General features: G+C 40.4%; 2 protein-coding genes across 2 annotated transcripts; both read left to right on the plus strand.

Annotated features, from left to right (window-relative positions):
* Positions 1-532: 532 nt before the first annotated feature.
* On the plus strand, positions 533-7,512 carry LOC310953524 (lysophosphatidylserine lipase ABHD12-like). The gene is made up of 13 exons (XM_083922585.1): positions 533-664; positions 3,482-3,597; positions 3,697-3,802; positions 3,939-4,058; positions 4,200-4,230; positions 4,335-4,380; positions 4,656-4,785; positions 6,387-6,424; positions 6,514-6,593; positions 6,693-6,775; positions 6,914-6,992; positions 7,116-7,237; positions 7,347-7,512. The coding sequence occupies exons 1-13, from the start codon at positions 573-575 to the stop codon at positions 7,366-7,368; spliced, it is 1,065 nt and encodes a 354-aa protein (XP_083778711.1). The 5' UTR covers positions 533-572; the 3' UTR covers positions 7,369-7,512.
* Positions 7,513-9,158: 1,646 nt separating this feature from the next.
* On the plus strand, positions 9,159-22,114 carry tm9sf3 (transmembrane 9 superfamily member 3). The gene is made up of 15 exons (XM_083923241.1): positions 9,159-9,320; positions 10,229-10,424; positions 10,585-10,707; positions 12,236-12,396; positions 12,540-12,617; positions 13,303-13,434; positions 13,604-13,770; positions 14,669-14,763; positions 14,899-15,029; positions 15,883-16,022; positions 17,161-17,229; positions 17,820-17,966; positions 18,135-18,218; positions 18,351-18,427; positions 20,484-22,114. The coding sequence occupies exons 1-15, from the start codon at positions 9,228-9,230 to the stop codon at positions 20,549-20,551; spliced, it is 1,761 nt and encodes a 586-aa protein (XP_083779367.1). The 5' UTR covers positions 9,159-9,227; the 3' UTR covers positions 20,552-22,114.
* Positions 22,115-22,217: the final 103 nt, after the last annotated feature.

The raw sequence follows: 22,217 nt of genomic DNA on the forward strand, positions 1-22,217 counted from the left end.
AGAAAGCTCATACCACACTCTTACAATCTTAGTTCATATCAAAAGCTGCCCCATGCTCTGGGAAAACATGATCACATGAACACCAATCTTTCAAAAAATAAATTCTCTCATGGTATTTGTATAGGAGCATATAGGCCTACTCAGGGTGTTTGTACTCATCAAAGCCTTCATTCACTCTGGCTCTGGTGCAGCACACTCTGGCACTCTGACACTGTTTGTTGCTGAAACATTTCTTCTCGCATGGGCCCAGCATAAATGCATATACTTTTAAGATGATATAAAAATGGATTAAACTAACAGCAGACTTATAACTGTACCTACTGTTACAAGTCTGCTAACAGGCATTTCTCTGACAGCTGGATGTTTAAGGTGGCGTCCTGTGCAGCGTGTATTGTGCTTCGTAATGAACCGTATGTTGAGCAGTGCTACCTTAACAATCACACGTACCTCCCCTTAAACTGAACGTTAATCAAACTTATCTCGAGCCGTTTCCTCCAAGAGTCAGCCTCTGCCGTTACCCAGGGGTTTGAATACATATTGAAGAATATTTACCTGAATAATTCGTGCGATTCATGATGAGGAAGAGGGGCGACAAACAAGGCGGTTCGTCCCCCGCAGCCGGCAAAGTGAAGAGGCCCGTCAGGGTCCAGAAAGAGGAGGCTCCGTGAGTAACAGCTTCAGCGGCTTCACTTTAGTAGCATATGGTTTCTTCTAATGTTGCTCTAAAGTGTTGCTCTAGTCTAAAGTGTTGCTTTAAAGTGTTGCGTTAAAGTGTTGCTCTCAGGCTGTCACGGGAAGGAAGTCCGTCTCTGCATCTGGAATAGTCAGCTCCAGTAACTCCCTGTCCAACTTAGATATTTTGAGGTTGTTGTTGTTGTTGTTGTTGTTGTTGTTGTTGTTGTTGTTGTTGTTTTTGTTGTTATGAGTGCATTCGACAACAGGCTGAATTTTTCAAATTAACCTAGCATGTAAGTGAGGTGTGACGGGTGAGACATTTCCAAGGTGACAACATGGGTGACACCCTTATTTTAATAGCCTATGGTGAAACCCACCTGTGATGGGACTTTTTTTTTTCCCCCTCAAAACTTTATGAACAACACAGTAGTATTACCACATGAAAATAACAGTACATGGAGTATTTGGGGGATAAATCAAATAAGTCAACCACAAATAACATGCGTAAATAAACGTATATAATCTAGAAAGATACATAAAGCTTACAGTTACATATTCAAAAATATATCTCATCTCATCTCATCTTCATCCGCTTATCCGGGGTCAGGTCGCGGGGGCAGCAGCTTTAGCAGGGGACCCCAAACTTCCCTTACCCGGGCCACATTAACCAGCTCTAACTGGGGGATCCTGAGGCGTTCCCAGGCCAGTGTGGAGATATAATCTCTCCACCTAGTCCTGGGTCTTCCACTAGCCTCCTCCCAGCTGGACGTGCCTGGAACAGCTCCCTAGGGAGGCGCCCAGGGGGCATCCTTACTAGATGCCCGAACCACCTCAACTGGCTCCTTTCAGCGCTAAGGAGCAGCGGCTCTACTCCGAGTTCCTCACGGATGACTGAACTTCTCACCCTATCCCTAAGGGAGACTCCAGCCACCCTCCAATAGTTATCATATAATAATATTATAGCAAATAATTTTAAATCATCTGCCGTGTCCCTCATGAGATGAGAATACTTTAAAGTTCTTTTGTTTTTAAATTCTTTACATACAAAATAACGTTGTCACTATACCAGAATTTTAAACGTTTATACAATAGTAGCATTAAAAAAAGGAGATCTTACCCAGTCCTTGGCGCACACAGTAGGCTCATTTTTTTTACTCATTTTTGAAGAGGACACTTAAATTGACAGAGAGGTTCCCACTGAAAGACAAGGAAGTGTTATGGAATTTGTGGTCAAGACCTGGATTGTGAATATATAAACATGAGTAAAAGTCGCTAAATGTTATCTCCATGTTCAAACTTTGGGTGGAAAATGTAAAAGATAACATTTTCATGAATTATTTGTTCATGCTACAAAAATGAGTAGAAAAATGGTTGTGCAGTAAAACAAAGCGTTCATGACATCGCAGTGCATTTGTTAACAAATCCGATATCAGCTTGTGGACACCTTCTAGAAAAGATTTAGAATTGAATAGTAAAAAAAAAAAAGTGTTAACCTCGGACAGATGAGGCGACAGTTTGATGGCTGTTGAAATAAACGACCTCCTGTATGTTTCCCTCGAGCGATGTGGAGGATACCAGCCTTGGACTAAAAGGGCTCTTCTGGCTGATTAGAGTGTTAATGGAGGGGGAGGGAGGTATTGTCCATTAATTGGCAATAGTCTGACTAGCATCCTCTTTTCTGCTGTTGCCTCCAGGGAGTCAAGACTGATTCCCATGACAGCCTGACTTCTTGATTACATTATTCAGTTCATCTCTCCCATGAATTTTTCTGTATTAATGCTGCAACCACAGACTGGTAGGACATGTGCGGAGCAGCTTCGCACATGCCAACAGGCTTGAGTGTACATCTGTTGTTTGAATGGCGAGGTGTTCACTCACTGCAGCACATTTGAACAGTGAATTCACTAAAGTCAGTGCCCACAATTTGGATCAGAACTGTGATTTGAATCGGCAAAGTGGGTTTGTGATTTCTACCTCTAGCACCTCACAGTTGCTGAGTCATGCAGAACCTGCAGCTAAAATGAAGCAGAGTTGTAGCCAAAGTCAGATATAAAGTGGATGAAGAGGGGAGGCAGGAGTAAAACTACTCCAGTGTTTCTGTAGTGTTGAGACACTTCTTTTGAATAGCTGAAATGAAGAACTTTATGTGAAGTATAATTTAAAGAAACCATAAAGATCCCTATGGGCACTTTTAGACGCAGCAACGTTACCATTAGCCCTAGAGACCTGCAGGTTTAAATTCACTCCAGAGGACGACAGACTTTGTTTGTTGTGAGCTCTGTGAAATTGAGAACAAAGTTCAGTTTTCGTTCCTCTTTCCTGTCTTTGAGGACATAAGGGACGTACTTTTTACTATAATGACCTGGAAGGGAAGTTTTTTTTTGTAGAAGATTTTATTTGTCAAGCCTCGGAGAGAGGGCAGAATATTTAGTTTAACACAGAGCTGTAAATTAACTATGCAATGAAATGAAATATAATATTTGAACACTGCAATGGAAATGTTGGTGTCTTATAACCCCATGAGGGTTGGGCACTTTATGTGCCTGACATGCAAATAAAGAAATCAGTCAATCAGTGTTCAGACTGGACATGTACGGATCAACACGTGTGAACTGTTGCTTCAGGTGTACTTCAACAAATGCTCGAAAGAGGGCGTTTAAATATGAATAATCAATAACTCTTTTAAATTAACAGACAGGGATGCATAGTGTGTAGTCTGTTTGGCTTAGTTTGCAAGCCAAGTTATGTAAGATAATGTTCAGATGGTCCGAGGCCACATTGATTTTGTTTCTCTATCTGTTCTCAGGTCCCGAGGGTGGCTGAAAAGAGGCCTACTGGCCCTCTGTGTTATCTTTATTTTGGTGCCTTTCTTGCAGAGGACACTTCCAGAATTAATCCAGCACCTTGTTTACACCCACAGACGTAAGTGAATTCCCTCTCTGCCTCTGAGGAAAAAAAATACATTTAAATCTTCAATTTGCTCATAAAAAAGGGCTCGCCTCCCTTCTTTCCCATTTGCAGTCAGTGTGCCGTTCTTTGTTGACCTCAGCCGACCCGCTGATCTCTCCCTTAATCAGACCATCAACATGTACTTAACATCAGAGGAAGGAATATCCCTCGGCATATGGTGTTTATAAGCCAAGTTCAACATTTTTTTTCCACATGAAAATTTATATATATATATATAAAGGCTAAGACTTTTATTTTAATGATCCAGCATCGGCTGTGTCTCTAAGCGGGTGTATTGTTCTGAACTGTTCAAGGCACACTGTCCCTGAAAGTCAGTGGGAAGAGGCACAGGGGAAAGACTTGGCATGGTACCAGAACACTTTAAGGGATGGAAGTCCAGTTTTCATATATCTTCATGGCAACACAGGCACAAGGTATGATAAATAATGCATTTTTATTATAGTTGGCTCCCTGGAAATCAGAGAGCAAAGGTTCCACACAGCTATATTTGGTTGTTTTGTTCTCCAAGTTTCAAATTTATTGGCATTTGTGTTGACTGTGAATCATTCCAACAGGGCAGCTACTCATCGGGTGGGAGTGGCAAAAGTGAGTGATCACTAACAAAAACATATTCATCTTTTGAATTTCTAATAAACATAAAAATATCTCAATAGCCATTCTGATGACAAATAAGCATTATGTGTCAACAGGTATTGAGTACACTGGGTTACCACGTGCTGGTGGTCGACTACAGAGGTTGGTGAAAATGGAGATTTATGGCTCTTCGTCTAAACATATTTCCGTCTTCGATTGTTTGCCTTCTTATTGATTGTAATACACAACCTTCGCACATTGCTTTAATATCATTTTCAGGCATAATATTATTGTAGAGTAATGTACTTGTGCATGATGAGTTGCTTGTAGGGAGTCAAAAGACAGCAGTTCATTTGAAGGTCAGTGTCTAGTGCAGGTTTTCCTCTCCGTGGCTGCCACCTGGTGGGCGTGAAGAGCATCTCTCTGATCTCTGGCAGGGTTTGGAGATTCCACGGGGGAGCCGACTGAAGCCGGTTTGACCACTGATGCCCTCTACTTGTACCGCTGGGTCAAAGCACGCAGTGGAAACAGCCCTGTCGTCATCTGGGGACACTCTCTTGGCACTGGGTCAGTAAGGAAAGACTAATCTACAGCAATTTCCTTAAGTAGAGACACTCTTATACAAGTAAAAATTACCCGGGTTACTGGTATACTAACCGTTTAAGATGGGCATTGTATGCTTCTCTTTTTGTAAGTATTAGACTTTAATGTAGTAGTCTGTAACGTTTTCACTTTTGCTATTCATATCTAATTGATATAATACAGCAGTCAGCATGAGAAGTGATGGGGATAATGGCTGAACAGAGGGAAAAGGACTCCAGCCACAGAAACAAATTGTATCCACAGGAAATCATTGTAGTGCAAAACACTTGGCATTCTGCACAGAATCACAACCAAAAAAAAACTATTAAGAACCAAAATGGTCTCAACATAATAATCTGTCTTAAAGGCTATCACTGTCAGGGTTTGTGATGGGACCATGTTCAGAAGTGGGTCCTTGGTGTTAAACTTAGGCAGGTCACGTCCAGTTTGAAAGGTTGACAGTTGCAGATATTCACAGAAAATCAAAATACAAACTGCAGACAGATCTCCCCATATTCAATACAATCATATCTGGCAATAAGATATAATTTCAAGACAGAGTAGCTTTTTAAAAAAACTAGTGCAGTGCCCGTTCAAGACGTGCCTGTTGGTAACGAGCCGATTGCTCGGCCTCCAGTATTGGTGCTTGCAGCTCTCTCTCTCTCTCTCTCTCTCTCTCTCTCTCTCTCTCTCTCTCTCTCTCTCTCTCTCTCTCTCTCTCTCTCTCTCTCTCTCTCTCTCTCTCTCTCTCTCTCTCTCTCTCTCTCTCTCTCTCTCTCTCTCTCTCTCTCTCTCTCTCTCTCTCTCTCTCTCTCTCTCTCTCTCTCTCTCTCTCTCTCAAGAACCTCTCATCCAAACAACTTCACACTCAACACCGGCCATGACACAGTTGTGTCCCCTAGCAATTCTAGAGTATATGTCATTTGCTAACCAAGATATTACAAAAACCAAAGTGTTCATTCCAAACGATACATCACTTATGCTTTAAATGTTTGCATTTGCTACAATGTAACATGGTCTTTAGTTCTTCATCTGTTCTTGAATGTACTTGTCGGTTTGTTCAGCTCCTTACCCCTGACCAATGGCCAGTCCTGCCTAACCTCAACCATCTTTGACAATGCGTAAAACAGTGACAGTACTGTAGCAAACAATGGAGAGCGAGCTGAACCCAGCATGCACTTTGAGGGTGTGACAGTAAACAGGTCCACTTTCAATACACAGCATGTACATAAGGTGCTACTAATAAATGTTCCCTGTGGAACTCAAGAGCTTGCATTTCCTTGGGTCCTCAAGGATACAGCTGCCTGACAATTTGATTTGAGCAACGGTTGTCGAGAAAATCAAAGGACATACAGACAAAAACCTTTGCCATTTTAGTAAGATGGTGGAGATAGTTAGTAGAAAGTAAAAAAAGAAAAATTCTCACATACTTTACAGATAGTTGTAATGAGCTCATTTTAGTTGTTGTGCTTGCATAGTAAATTATTTAATTTACATGGTGCATTCATGACAGAAATAATTAAAAATCAGCCCACAGCTGCAATAAACGTGTTCAAACTATACACAAAATGTGTTCTTCTGTGCAGAGTGGCCACTAACACTGCAGTAAAACTGATTGAGCAAGGTACAGTAGGTTTGGCTACCAGTGAATTTTGGCAAATAGAAATTAGAGGAAATAATTCCAACGTCTCAACATGATAATTTTGTTTACAGGTGAGAGTTTTGATGGTGTGATGCTGGAGGGTGCATTCAATGCGGCTCGACAACAGATAACAGGTCATCCTTTTACCTGGGTAAACTCATTTTATCGACTTTTGATATTTGTTAATTTCATGTGGCTGCTACTGCATTATCCATAACTTGTCCATGTTTTATATTCTTTATGTATAAAGTTTTACTGGAAGTTTCCTGGCTTTGGGTACTTTTTCCCGGAGCCATGGGCAGAAAACAAGGTTGTCTTTCCTACTGAAGAAAAGTATGTTTTCATGAAATGCCAACTTGCTTGCTCATACACAATAGTTAAATATTAAATGATGCATAATATCACCTTGACTAGCTATTAATGTTGTTATTACCAGTAAAATATGACTTTATATGTGTTTCTGTTCTGCAGTTTGAAGAAAATGAGATGCCCAATCCTTTTCCTCCATTCAGAGGACGATCACTTAGTTCCCATCCAGATTGCTCAGCAGGTATTACTGGCACTGAAAGCCTTTCATTTGACACAATGTAAACTGAGGTAACTGATTAAGCGTTTTATCTAGGATAACTTTTTGTTTTAGGCAGACTGAACTTTCTTTGCTTTTCTCACCCAGTTGTATGAGGTAGCAGCGAGTGCCCAGAATGCAGAGCGAGTCAAGCTGGTGTCATTTGACGGCTCTCTGGGGTATTTGCACAACGGCTTATATAGAGACCCCCAGCTGCCGGACATCATAAAGTGAGAAAACATTTCACTGCTGATGTATGAAGCCATTATATTCTGCTTCAGCAGATATGTATCTGATTTATTTCTGTGACATGCATGTCTCACCATGTCTCCTCTGCAGGATGTTTGTGCTGTCGTTGTAATGTTGGAAAGACGGCTGGAGCGGAAAAAAATCTTGGCAGACTTCAGATGCAGAGCGTTTTCATTTATCACACACTACATTCAGACATTTTTCTTTGTCTTTACGGCCTTAAACATGTGGCATAAATATGTGATTTACTTTAAATATCAGCTTCTAATGAATCCAAAATGTATCTGTTTAACATTCATTATTTACAAAGTACTGAAAATAACTGATATTGAAATTTGTTTTTAATCAGTTACAATTGTTCAAGATTAGATTTTCTTGTTAAGTGCTGTTTGTTCCTTCCCTATCTGTGGGGGATTTATTCTGAATTAGCAGTACCAGGAATGGCAATTCCTGTTAGAAACGCAGTTTGCATGAGCCATTGTTGCATTGGGTGCCCTCTTCTGGGAATGTTGCGTGGGGATAATGCTCATCTATAATACTGGATAATGAGTTTGGTAATCCAAGATTTAAGATGTCATTTCAGAATAATACTTTACTATCTTCAGATGAGAAGACACCAGCCGTGATGCCAAATCGGGCCAGTAAATGTAAATTGTAAATTGGGGGGTAATGGTTCCTTCACTACTTCCTAAATTCCTCCTACCCCCTACTTCCAATGAATGATTAATAAAGGGACATGTTTAAAGTTGCGTTGAAGAATCTGTTTAAGCCTGAGTGTTTTTCTATCGCTTCCAAAATGTACAGATTAATGGCAGTGATAGTTATACACTCAGCATTTCAAACTGTTCACACACTTAAAATGTGTTCAACATGTACTTAACTGTGCAGAATATCCAAAAAACTCATTTTTATATGAATAGATCTGCTCACTTGGGCTGATTTCTCTCAATGTCAGGCACACGTATACATACTTCATCTTTGTTAGCTACTTCATGTTGAATATACTGTATTTAATGCACTTTTTTATAGACAACTATAAATTGTAGTATAACATACATAGCATGTACCTTTTAACAAGATCTTACGTCTTCATTTTGTACTGGTACACAACACATTTATATACTGAGGTCAAGTATGTATTTTTCTTTGATAAGAATTCCGTTATGCATCAGGTTGTGACATTTCAAAAATCAAGCCTGTGTAAATAGTCACTTTTGCAGAATGCAGAACCTACATGGGAGTACCTTTGAACTACTGCTGTAGATGGAGCATTGTTAAAATATACACTGTAGATACTTGTATTATACTTGGGTGCTGAGTGGTTCTGATAAGAGAAGTACAGCCAACTTTATTAATGAGTGACAAAGTGGTTTCAAAGGTTTCCATGGTAGATATTTATATTATGCTCTCGATAGTCCATTTAATAATCGGAAGGTCTTAACCTGTGGTATTAGATTAGTTACACTATCCCCAGAGAGGCATGAAAATTCAATCCCAGTGGATCAAATGAATGGCTGAGGTTGTAGTAAATGCTCTAAAGTGCACATGTCAATGCATGGAAAGTGAGATATTGTTTAGACAACTCCAGGCCATTTAGAAGGCCTCTTCAGACAGTGAATAGACCTGTTTGTTGTGCGCGTGGATCATGTTTCGTGCACCACCTCTGTCAAAGGTGAGCTGAAGCTCCGGTTCTGGCAGTCGGATGACGTGGCTGAAGGTTGCGGGCGATGCGCCGCCAGAGTTTCTTTATTCACCGCTTGATCCATCGCTTCCCCCCTCTCACTGGATACTGTGAGGCACGTGACTCGACTCGGCCAATCCGATGTGAGTGCGATGTGCGCTCGTGAAGCGCTTACGCCATATGCGTACGCGAGCATCCCTAAAACTGCCTCTGTCATACAACCAGGAAGAAGGTGGGATAGCCCTACAAAGCTAACATCCCCAATCTTTCTGCATACTTCTCCGACAATAATGGGCTCTTCCAGGTGGAAGGTGGCAGCGGCGGCCTTTCTCGCTATAGTGGGCTCTTTATTACCTGTGGACGCGGATGAACACGAACACACGGTAAGACGGCGGTTTGAGAGGCCGATTGAAAAAGGGGGAGCCTTGAAAATAATGGACGTTTGTGTGCTCTGTGTCACCTGCTAACTGTAGCTGCGACGGCTAGCTGCACACAGCAAACAGAACAACAGGCACGATACAGTGCATGGCCTGGCCTGTTTGTTATTTGTCGATACTATGAACATATAGGCATTCAGTTCTCTAGCTAACTTGTCAGCACTTATCGGCCTAAGTGCTTATAGCTAACATGCTAGCTTGTTAGCACGTCTTGCACACTGGTCTTCACGAGCTTTCCTTAAACTGCGATCAAGTTAGTGTAGCTTTAACGTTAGTTTACTGTTCAGTGGTTCAACAAAATCACAACTATTGGCAAATTGATGAGCTTTTTAGCCCCAAGGGAATCCAGACAAACAGGATTTCCCCGAAGTGATGACTGCGGTGGTTGTCATATAAGTCAACGTTACGTTATGCAGAAACACCGGTTACACACACCGGGGCCCCTCTTCGCCTTTATACCACCCTGACTAAGGTGTACTACACCGTTTTCTTCATACAAGCTGTTAAAGTGGTAACGGATATAGCATTAAAGTGAACTTCCTGGACTGTGAGCAAACATGATTTACGCCACTTTTTATAGTGTCCCACTCACTTCCAGCGGTACTTACATTTTCTTATGTTTGCATGCATTTGAATGCAACAGATAGTTTCAGTGGAAATGTGATTATCACGTTACAGATGTCTGTTTTGTTTTGTTACTAATATGATATGAGGATGAACATGTGTTGAAATGTATTTCTACAGGGAGTTGCTTGTAAAATGTCAAATAACCAGAATATCAGACCAGCAGGACTGGAAAAACAGGAAAAATATTCCTAGATGTCACAATAAGAGTCCCTGTCCACCCTTTGCAGTACACAGATAAGGAGGAGGTAGTTTTATGGATGAACACAGTGGGGCCTTACCACAACCGACAGGAGACATACAAGTATTTCTCTTTGCCCTTCTGCGCGGGCTCCAAGAAGACCATCAGTCATTACCATGAAACACTTGGAGAGGCTCTGCAGGGAGTGGAGCTGGAGTTCAGCGGCCTCGACATCAAGTTCAAAGGTATTCTACTGTTACTACTTTCACCTCTTGAGTACATATAAACTGGTGAGAACACTGAAGTAATAATGTGTCACTTGCCTTTGCATCTATTGGTCTGTTCTTTTCCACATGTCATTCTCTAAAAAAAATAATATTAACATGGTATTTATGATCTCTGTAGATGAAGTCATGCAGACAACATACTGTGAAATTGACCTGGACAAAGCCAAACGCGATGCATTTGTCTATGCCATAAAGAATCACTACTGGTACCAAATGTACATAGACGACCTGCCCATCTGGGGTAAGCAACACATTTATCTTCTTTTTTTTTTCTTCAAACTGTCTCCTAAGTTTTACAGGTCTCTAAGAAGTTGCCGGAAACTGGATAGGTGTCTGGGTCGGCCTGTGATTTTTGAGTATTACTGTAGTATTTTCTGACTCTTATCTGTGTCTTCCATTCCCACTCCGTTATTTATTTCCTTGTTAGCTCACAAGCCTCTTTTTAGGTTTGCAGTCAAGCTGGCTTCCTATCAGTGTGTTAAACCAGTTTTTATGGGAATAACTGTCCATTCATTGACCAGCTTTTTAGGGTTCTAGGTGTAACAATACACTTATATCATGTGTGAAGGGGCTTACTGAAAGGCACTCAACTCAACATGTGTGATGCGTCTTAACTGCTCAGCATGTTTTTTGTTCAGATTCTGTTGAACAGTGCGGTGCTTTGGTTGATTAGCTGCTGTCTTCAGTTACTGTCATCTTGTCTGGTTGTTATATTGTAGATTGCTGTTGTGTGCTGCTGAGAAACCACTTTAAACGGATCAGAGAAGAAATAGATATTACATTTTTATAAACTGAAATGCTAGAATTACTTTAAAACATAGTTGTGATGCACATTTGTGACTACACACCCCTACAACTTACACTATTTGTGCAGTCACATGTGGAAAAGACTGTTGGATGCTCACCTTGACTGAAGTGCTTGGTACTTCTGTGTTAAGAGGCATATTAATTGACTACTGTCATTACAGACTCTTCTTAATGCTGTAACTCTCTGTGATCACTTGCATGTTAATAGTTTGTACAGTGGTGCCACTCCTACAGTTGCTCAAACGTAACTATTAGCTGATGTTGGTAGTGGGTGGGGCTCAGTGTTTACTTACAGTTTTTTTATGTTGTATGTTACATACTTATGCCATAATCATAATAGATAAATACAGACTTTAACCTCATGTCCGGTTTGCCCGCGTGGTAACTGAACTGGTGTGCTTATCTTTCTAAGACATTGATGTTTGGTTTAAGTTATTACCCCACCTGCTACCAATGCAACAATCAGAAGATATATATATATATATATATATATATATATATATATATATATATATATTAAGAAGGTGTATACAGTGTGTATATAAAGATTTCACGAGTGAAACTTCATTTTTCTAGTGGCCTCACGTCAGCTATGAAATGTGTAGCCACAATGGAATACCATTTCTAGATTAATATTAAGTTTGTCTTGTCCCCATGCAGAGGAGGTGTGCAGTTTTTTTTAAAGACCTAAAGAACAAGGGGCAGCCAGTTGGGAGTTGATTCAGAGTGGTTGTTTTGCATCAAAATGATTTGCTCTGAATCAGAGATTGTTTACGGTGGCCTGCAGGGACAAACTTTGATGAACAGCTGATGCCTAAAAACTGAATATGTCAGGTTTATTGGGCAACTTCACATCCTGATTATAAAATGTATAAGACCGAAGCCTCCGTCTTTACACCTGTCCATTTGACCACTTCTGTGACGACCAGATCTATAATTCAATGCATGTCAATTTTTCAAAGGTATTGTTGGTGAGGCAGATGAAAACGGAGAAGACCATTACCTGTGGACTTACAAGAAACTGGAGATCGGCTTCAATGGCAACAGAATTGTTGATGTCAATCTGACCAGTGAGGGCAAAGTCAGACTAGTGCCAAACACAAGAATCGCAATGTCGTACTCTGTAAGTACTGAATGATCCCCTCAGTGGTCCTTTTTATATGCTCATTTCATGTCTGTAGTATGTGTCTTGTAATTTAATGGGGCTCAGGTCATGTAAACATGATAATTAATAGCCGGTATGAATGTAAACTTTTCCTGTCACAGGTGAAGTGGAAGAAGTCCGATGTGAAGTTTGAAGACCGATTCGACAAGTACCTCGATCCATCCTTCTTTCAGCACAGGGTGAGTTGAATGTTATACTTCTGTTTTTAAAAGATTTGTGCTCATCGTGCAAGCCAAGAACGCCAGCGGCTTGTTGTAACGGCACACTTGGAAGTACAGGTTACCGTGGTAAGTGTGGTGTCATTAACCAGTCTGGTAACATGTGGCTGACTCTTTGACTCCACCTGGCATTGCGGTAGAACTTTATCTGGGCTCTCTGTAAAAGGTAGTTTGGCTGATTTTGGAATCCCCCAGCTACTATAACCAGTGGATAAAAAAAAAAAAGTGTTCCTGCCCTGACTTGTAAAGTGAAGCTGAGCCCACTGAGAGCAGGGCTTTTACAAACCAGTATCCAGGACTTAAGCTTCTTAGGCACTATACCTGATTTCAGTCATAGAGGGTTTAAATTCATATAATACTAAATTCAATACATTGTACACATTTTCTCCTGGACAACTTTTCAGGCTCACAAATTGTTTCTTGCTTTAAAACGCTGAATATTTAGTGTTTAGCGATTTAAACACTTTAAAAAAGCATGAGTTATGCATTGAGCAAGTTTCTACTGAAATTACATTTACACCACTTAACAGTTCTTTTTGTTGTCACGTTTCATATGTGATATCCTCTATTTTAATTGAATAAGCTTTACAACATGGTTGCTTCTTAAAATAGTCGTTGATTTTCATCATGATTTCTTTTGTTTTAGATTCACTGGTTCTCTATCTTCAACTCCTTCATGATGGTCATTTTCTTGGTGGGTCTGGTGTCCATGATTCTGATGAGAACACTAAGAAAGGATTACGCCAGATATAGCAAAGAGGAGGAAATGGATGACATGGTACGCTTTTATAGACTTTTATTGAATGGACTTTTTATTGAATGGTCTTTCAAGTCTTTTTTTATTATTTTATTTGCACTTGTGCAAGTGGTGTACAGTGGCTTTATGATGTGCAATGATGTTTTTGAGATTTCTTTTCATGTTGTATTTTGTCATTGTGTGCCATCAGGACAGAGACCTGGGAGATGAATACGGGTGGAAGCAGGTACATGGCGATGTGTTTCGACCGTCGAGCCATCCACTGATCTTCTCTTCCCTCATCGGCTCCGGCTGCCAGATCTTCTCCGTCTCCCTCATCGTCATCATCGTCGCTATGGTCGAGGATCTGTACACAGAGTGAGTAACTGGCAACTCCCTCGTTCCATTTTGGGGTCGGGGTCAGATACTGACCTTTTTGGATCCAGGTAGGTACATTTGATGAGCTCAGTGTCTAATGAAAATCTTATCAAATATTTTGTCTGCAGTCAATGAATATATTCTCTAAGGCCCCTATTCAAAGAAATTAGATAAAAAATCTGCAACCTGCAATTAAAACATTTAATTTTGAGCTCAGATTTATTTGTCATTTAAAATGTATAAATCAAAATTTAGATAGGCTCAATAATAAGATTCAAGAGGATTTGGATTTTTTACATTTTTATATATTTTATTTCCTGGATGGAATGTTGAAATTACAAATCACAAGAATTATTATTTGTGTTCAAATGAGGAAAACATAGAATGGAGTAGTCCTGAGAGGAAAGAAAAAAAAGGTAATGCAATGCTGAAGGGAAAAAATAAATGTGTTGCTTATGTGGACGTATGAAAAGTCATTTGCATGCGATTTTCTTTGGGTAATGTCCAGTGAAATTGAAGCTCTCTATATATATATATATCAATACTATGGTAAATGAACTGCATGTATTTAGCACTTTTCTAGTCAAGTTATCATTCACCCATTCACACCATATTCATAAACTGGTAGCGAGGTAACACCTGCTCATCAGGAGCGAATGTGTCTTGCTCACCCCGTCACACCTACATTCACACACCATTTGCAACTAGGGGTTCAGTATCTTGCCCCAGGATATGTTTGACGTGTAGACTGCAGGATCTGCCTGAACGACCGCTTTACCTCCTGAGCCACAGCCACATATGAAATCATAAATCCCCAATTTCAAGGGGAATAAAAACCCAACACTGAGGCGGTAGAGTACTTCACAGGACTCCGCTCATATCATTTTTTTCTCTGCAGGAGAGGATCCATGCTGAGCACAGCCATTTTCGTATACGCTGCCACCTCCCCTGTCAATGGCTACTTCGGGGGAAGCTTGTATGCAAAACAAGGAGGTGATTAATAACAAAAAAAAGTCCACTCATCACAGTCTCTCTTTCCTGTATATGGACTACTGGCTTTTTTCCCATTTTTTAAAAGTCATTGTAAATATCTCACATGATGCTGTTTGATTTGTCTGAATAATACAGGCAGAAGATGGATCAAGCAAATGTTCATTGGAGCCTTTTTGATCCCAGCCATGGTGTGTGGGACAGCCTTCTTCATCAACTTCATCGCTATCTACTACCACGCCTCCAGAGCCATCCCATTTGGCACCATGGTGGGTTTGACTCAGCAACACCTCCCTTTCAAAAACCACAGAGATCTGAAGAACGTCCTCTGAGTCAACAGCTTCAGTTTATCTGTGTGGCTGTGCTGCACTGTGGTGGAAGTGATATGATCCATAGTTTATCAGTCATTGAGCTGAACTTATGACAATAGAGGAGAAAATATTTAAACTGCATCTCATGCTATGGGTGTTGTTGAAAACATGATTCTATGGCCCAGGCTGGAAAATGATCCTTTGACTCATTTGAACAACATTTAAAAACAGATCACATCCTATAAAACACATTCCACACGACACTGGCTCCCTATACTCAGTGCAGTTTCTCAATTCTGTTTACTTTTGCATTGAGTGTCGACATATCCAAACTGAACAGCAAGAAAAGCTTTCCAGAGGAACTCCTCAGTTACTTAATTGCAAACAGCTGTTTGTTGTAGTGACACAACACTCAATAGTTATTACCAGCACAACACAAGATCCATCACAAGTGTCAAGTAACCATCTTGAATTCAAACCATGAAAAAGCCATGTTCCAACTGCATCCGCCAAACTTGTTTCAACAGACGTGGAAAAATGTGGTTTTAGATTTTTCTGGCCAAATCTGAAGGTCATCCGGTAATAACCACAAGCATGGATGATGGTTATCCCTCTAATTTAATGAGCAGCTGCACCAGTGTGTGTGTATTTGTCTCTACATCAGACTATGAGGATTAGAGATCCAGCACCTCCTAAAACTAATTCCACAGTTTATTAAATGTCATTGAGCTGAAAGAAACATTCCTGGGACACAATCAAAGGACAATCGATGTAAATGTTGGGGGATATAAAATCCTTTTCTCCCCTGCAGGTTGCTGTCTGCTGTATCTGCTTCTTTGTCATTCTGCCACTTAACCTCGTGGGAACAATTCTGGGTAGGAATCTGTCCGGCCAGCCAAACTTCCCCTGCCGAGTGAATGCTGTGCCACGACCCATCCCTGAGAAGAAATGGTAAGTACGGCCCGACAGGCAGGGTCAGTTTATTTTCTGAGTATGGTTAGTGTTTAGGAATTTACCTTGGTGACACTGGAGCGGGACAGTAGACATCTTCATGGTAAATTCAAACTACAAAAATGTCAGTGAAAACATATACAGTATATTCTTCATACTGTATAATTGTACTGAGACAAACAATTATTGTTTGAGTATTCAAGTGTTCATCCTTTCTATGCTAATAGTTGACAAAATGTTCAGTAATATAATGTCAAAAATGGCATAAACCTGTCAAAAGTGACTAGACTCAGATATAATATCTTAAAATGTTTTTTGTTTCACCCAAAACCCAAAGATTTTCACTTTAAGATGATATGAAACAGAAAAACGGTAAATAAACAGCAAATATGGGGGACTTTTACACAAGATCAATTAAAGGAGCAGTGTGTAGGATTTAGGGGATCTTATGGCACAGATGGGATATAGTTAAAATGATGTTTTCATTAGTGTATATTCACCTGAATCTATGAATCGTGTTTTTGTCAGCTCGACGCTTCATATCTATAGAGGGAGCAGGTTCTCTCCCACAGACTCCGTCATGTTGCACCGCCATGTTTCTACAGTAGCCCAAAAGGACTACCTGCTTGGAAAATGAGCGTTAAGGGGAGGGGCATTGAGTTGGTTGCATTCTCACTGCTACGTGCCACTAAATCCTACACACCACTCTTTTTTTAATTGGAATATTAGATGTGTCACAATAGTTCAAGTTCATTGATAGGTAATTATCTGATTACTGCTGTGCAGCACCCGGCATGCATTTAAACATGGCGTAAAGTGTAATGACTGATCAGTAGGGAGTCAGGAAGTTGGACTTAATGCATGAAAAGTTTAAGGGCCTGTGTTCAACTGCTGGACATCACATCTGACGGAGAAAATGGCTTTGCTGTCTACACAAACTCTTTGGGTAGTGCAAAATAGCAGAGCAGTAAACTGAGTGTATTAACATTTACAACCTTCTGCCAAGCACTGGGGTCAGCTGCCAACAGGAAATAATGGATGTGACTTTAGGCCATTGTCAGACTTTTCCAATCTGTGTCTACCTTTTCCTTTTTCCTTCTCATAACACAATAATACAATGTTGAACCTTTTGTGTCAGGTTCATGGAGCCAGCTGTCATCGTCTGCCTCGGAGGAATCCTTCCATTCGGGTCCATTTTCATTGAAATGTAAGTTGGTGCTGTAATACTGAGGAGTTTGTACAGCCGTGTTTCCACCAAATACTACAGTATAATACCTTTTATCTTGCACAGTTGCACTGTTCTGCATTTCCACTGCAGACAGTACTCTTAAATGTAGGCGGGGTTGTTAACAGATGGTAGTTTCCACATCAAGTAGCAGATTGTTTTTAGTTTTTACATTTCTCCCTGTTTTGCTCGGTGAAATGATGGAGGCCGTCGACAGCCGTGCACTGAGAAACGAGCTGAAAGCCTCTTCATACCTCATCCAGCTCTCACTGTATTTCCTCTTCACTGACGATGCAGAGGAAACTGTACACCAATCAATAGGCTGCAGTGTTTCTAGCTCCACCTCTTAGTATCAGATCAGTGTGCTAGGTACCTCAACAGAGGGGTAAAGAAAACCAGGACAGAATGGAGCGGTTCTATTCATGCCATCCACTACCTTTGACAATGGAAACACAAAAATAACCGTTCTAATGTGACAACATGACCTTAAGGGGACTGCTTGGTGGAAACAAGGCTAATGTTGTGAGATCATCTTTGCAGCAGTAGATATGTTTTCTGTCCCCGTTCTTCAGGTACTTCATCTTCACATCCTTTTGGGCCTACAAAATCTACTATGTGTATGGCTTCATGATGCTGGTCCTGGTTATCCTGTGCATCGTGACCGTGTGCGTCACCATCGTGTGCACGTACTTCCTGCTCAACGCTGAGGACTACAGATGGTGAGTGTGGTCATGTTTCGTCCCAGTCTTGACACTGACTCACGCACGTGAAAGCGATGTCATCAAGTTTGAGGGAAAATAATCTTTTGTTTGCTGTAAACAAAGGATTATAAAAATTCAAATGGACTATACGTGTTTGTTTACTTACTTTCATCTTCTCTTGTCTAGGCAATGGACAAGCTTCCTCTCCGCTGCATCCACTGCTGTTTATGTCTACATGTACTCCTTTTACTACTACTTCTTCAAAACTAAGTAAGTTTTAGACTTTATCAACCACATGCCCACATGAGTTCCACTGTTTGCAACAAAACATATTAAAAATCCAGGAATAAAAACAAACCATGAGATGCATTTCTTACATGTTTTATGCTTCTTGTATTTCAGGATGTATGGGCTGTTCCAGACATCCTTCTACTTCGGCTACATGGCTGTGTTCAGCACCGCCCTAGGAATCATGTGTGGTGAGTCCAACATCTAGTTGTCTAAATAATGTAGAACTGTCCTGAACTAAAATATTATTATTATATTGACAGAATTCAGCTTTTATGAACTCCAGATTTAGTCAAAAAAGGTGTAATAACAAAGTCTGTGGAAGAGACTTGGAGTATACTGCCACAACCTCATCGGTCAGTGGGGTTTGTTAGAGACTAAATTCATGTGAAAAATATTTTGCAAACAGTTCGACCAATTAGCAAAGAGGCAGAGCTCTTGAATATTTTGTTGCTGTTTCCAAAAGATTGGGCCTAATGCAAAGACGTTTGAGTGTTCTTATCTTAAACCTCTTGCTTTTTCTGTGTGGGTTTCTTCAAGTGTTCCAGGTCAGACTTGGAAAAACCTCAACTGCACAAACTCGTTGTGAAGTGATTGTTTAAACTTGAGGAGGTGCAGTTTATGGGTTTAGTTGGGTTCAAGTTCAATTCACAAAAATGTCACGTAAGATAAGTCACAAGGGACCTATAACAACCTCCTGTCATTTGAGGAGGATCTTACTGTGAGAGAGATAAAGGGGAAATGGTTTGACCTGAAGTTGCTTTAAAAACAACCTGATCTAAACCAAAGCAGTCCAGGATTTAGATGGGAGGTGGTCAGAAGGACAGTCACGGAGATGGATGTGAGAATATTACACAGCAGATGGTGTTACACTGTCGGGCGCAATGCAAGATGTTCCCCCAGACCCAAAGCAGCTGTGAAATGTTTTGAATGACACAGTACACAGCTGCTCAGGGTCAAAATATTCCAATAAAATCTACAAAGAAAGTTTTCACACCTCCTCAGTAAATTGGCAAAACACGGGGATGTTGATAAAATGCTAAACAGAATATTAGTTGTATTTATTTATTTTAATTGTTATTTCCTTGACATTTAAAGTCAGATAAATTGGGGGGCGGCCGGTGGCTCAGTGGTTAGAGCAGTCGCCCCATGTAAAGAGGCTAAAGGACCTCGAGGCATCGGTCGCGGGTTCGACCTCCGACCTGCGGCCCTTTGCTGCATGTCTCCCCCTCTCTCTCAGCCCATTTCCTGTCTGTCCTGTATAATAAAGGCTTGGAAAACTGCCAATAAAAATCTTAAAAATAGAAAATTCATATAAATGAATTCAGATTAAGATATGTGTAATACTTTTGAAGTGTTTCTCCCCGTGGAGAGAAGACTGTATGACTCCAGCACAGTGTTGGGCTTGTTACCCAAATTGAATTTATTACCCATCACTCTTTTCAAAATAAGTAATCGCTTCCCTTTTCCTCAAAATCCAGACTTTGCACATGTTCGTCTGTGTGATTGTCAGCGTAATAATTGTCAGTGAGAGCAGCTATGGCTTCAGACTAGCAGTTTCTTTTTCTGCAGCCTATGAAGTCATAAAAATTAGAGGCTAGAAAAGCACACCTGGAATTACCTGAATGACTCCGGAGATGTGATTGGATTGTTGGGATTGTCAAATAATTGCTGTAACTGTAATATTATAACGTTTTAGTCATTTGTTACACTTCTTGTTACTGGTGACAGTAATATTATTACTGTAATGTGTTACTAGCAACCAGTGACACTGCTCCTGCAAAAGGCTGAGACAAAGTCTGAATAAGAATAAATGCAATAAAAGTTCAATTACATGTGCAACTTGGAAACAAATCTGTATGGACCAGCAGTTCTTTCATCAAACCTAATGTCTTTTAGGGCAGCCTGCACATTATTTCCACAAGTGAAATAGACGTTTCCTCAGCAGCTGCAAGTCGAACTCATTCTTCAGCTCGCTGAGTAATAAGCGAAGGCTGCCACATTGCACCTCTTGCGGCACTTTCTCTATCTGCTCTAGCTCCTACATCGTGCCTTCTGGGTTTGTTGGATGTCTCACTGCTCATTCTGTAGACATAGGATGTGCTTTTTCTTGCTCAGACCGTTATACTTTCAGTAATCATTTTATCCTGTGATTGATGGATTTACCTGCAATGTGAGAGAAGAGCGAGAACTTGCGGTCGCCTGGTCACCTCAAAGAAACTCACACAACACTTTTTTGTTTTCCAGGTGCCGTTGGATACATGGGAACAAGTGCCTTTGTGAGGAAGATCTACACAAATGTGAAAATTGACTAAGAAGCAAAGCAGCAACACAGGGATATTAATGGATTTGCCTACGTGTATTCTGAAAGACGGCGGGCACAAGTCATTCTTTATTACTTTTCTTTCTTGCAAAAGAGATTGTGAGAATCTCACTTTGTACAATGTAGTTTTTCCATTTTCTGAATGAATTTCAACGCCGCAACTCCGAACAAGAGCAAATCTGCGGAAGAGATCTCAAACGCAAGGTTCTGTTTTTATCAGTTGCCGTCTAACAAATGTTGGGGCAAATGTTCAAGGCTGATACGGCTTCTCTTTTCAAACCCAGTCCCACCTGAGACCAGAGAACATAAATGTTTATTGATGGAATAGTGTAGCTCTCTTCAGTGAAGAGGCCTAAGTGTATTGAAAGCCTTTGTTCTTGTGGGTCAGAATATTGGAGAGTTGGGTTTATGCCCGTGTTCTGACTTGATTTCTATTTTGTATTCTTGAAGTCACTCGAAATATCGTTAAAACACAGTTTAGTCGTTTGTTCCAATTTTCTTCCACGGCAAAAAGATATTAAAAAGCTGAGGTCACTCGAGAATCATTCCCCCATTTCAGCGATTCTTTAATTCCGTTACAGTAGCAATCCATCCAGTTGTTGAGGGAGATTTTAGTCCTGCTGTAGTTTACTGTACAGACGAGAACAGAGGGACTGATCAACGGTTGAGGTACAGTAAGACCGATTTTTAAATGGATGTTTGATGTGATCCCATTTCCCCGTTTAGTCGGGGTTTTCTTAATGTTTGGGTTTGAATGAAGTCTACTTGTAAAGATAATATATGGATGGGTGGGAGTGTATATAACCTTAATAATGTACCTTTAGATGTAGATCCCAAATGTATTTTCGTTGTACAGATTTACTACAGGGTGTTTTTTTTAAAAGAAATCATTCAGTTAAAAACAAACAATTGATTGTTTTTGGGTTTTTTTGTTTGGTGCTTGGGATGGGGCTGGTGGCGCTGTTACATCTTGCCTGATATTGCATGAAGTTTACACCAAACCATCTGCTCAAATTCCACTTCAGTCAGCGCTGTCAGTAGTTTGATTTTGTTTTTCTCCCCGAGTCTCGAAATGTAACGATACACTTTGATGACCAGTAGGCCTGCTTATGGACACTCTTGTTTTGATTTCGTATATTATTTAAAGCTTTAAAAAGGCTCTACATCTTCTGGTAAGCCATTTCCCTCATGTCCTTTTTGTTGCCTAACCTTAAAACATCATTTGTGAATGTCAGGAGGAATGAGGCGATTGCTTTGTTTCCGCAAACATACTGTACAAAGTGAAGTTTATGTACACTTAAAAACTAGATGTTTTCATAACCACACACAGTGCTGCGGAGTGTTTCAAACGCTTTTTTCCCCATTTTGTGTAAATACAGTATGTACCCTACTTGTATGAGAAGTGGCAATGCCTTTTTTTTTTTCTAATTTCCAGTTCTCCCCCACTGAAGTTGATTTTGGCACCTCATGTTGTGTACCAATGTCTGATTAGACATTTTGAACCTGCATATTAACTTGCTGTAAAAAGAGAAAATAAACATGTTTATGTACAGGGGTTAATAAGTGTGGTTTTGACTGAGGGTAAATATTTTGAACTGAATTATTAGATTATATACTGTCAAAGTGTATTACAGTCACACAAAAGTGCAGTCTGTTTT

This window comes from Echiichthys vipera (genome assembly GCF_963691815.1).
Source record: "Echiichthys vipera genome assembly, chromosome: 11".
NCBI classification, from domain to species: Eukaryota; Metazoa; Chordata; class Actinopteri; order Perciformes; family Trachinidae; genus Echiichthys; species Echiichthys vipera.

Bases quoted from the DNA above. Each gene is read 5' to 3' on its own strand.
- tm9sf3 (XM_083923241.1), top strand. From the start codon at position 9,228: ATGGGCTCTTCCAGGTGGAAGGTGGCAGCGGCGGCCTTTCTCGCTATA. The intron at 10,425-10,584 runs GTATTCTACTGT...TGATCTCTGTAG, and splicing joins CCTCGACATCAAGTTCAAAG to ATGAAGTCATGCAGACAACA. The intron at 17,967-18,134 runs GTGAGTGTGGTC...TCTCTTGTCTAG, and splicing joins AACGCTGAGGACTACAGATG to GCAATGGACAAGCTTCCTCT.
- LOC310953524 (XM_083922585.1), top strand. From the start codon at position 573: ATGATGAGGAAGAGGGGCGACAAACAAGGCGGTTCGTCCCCCGCAGCC. The intron at 6,776-6,913 runs GTATGTTTTCAT...TCTGTTCTGCAG, and splicing joins GTCTTTCCTACTGAAGAAAA to TTTGAAGAAAATGAGATGCC. The intron at 6,993-7,115 runs GTATTACTGGCA...TTTCTCACCCAG, and splicing joins CCATCCAGATTGCTCAGCAG to TTGTATGAGGTAGCAGCGAG.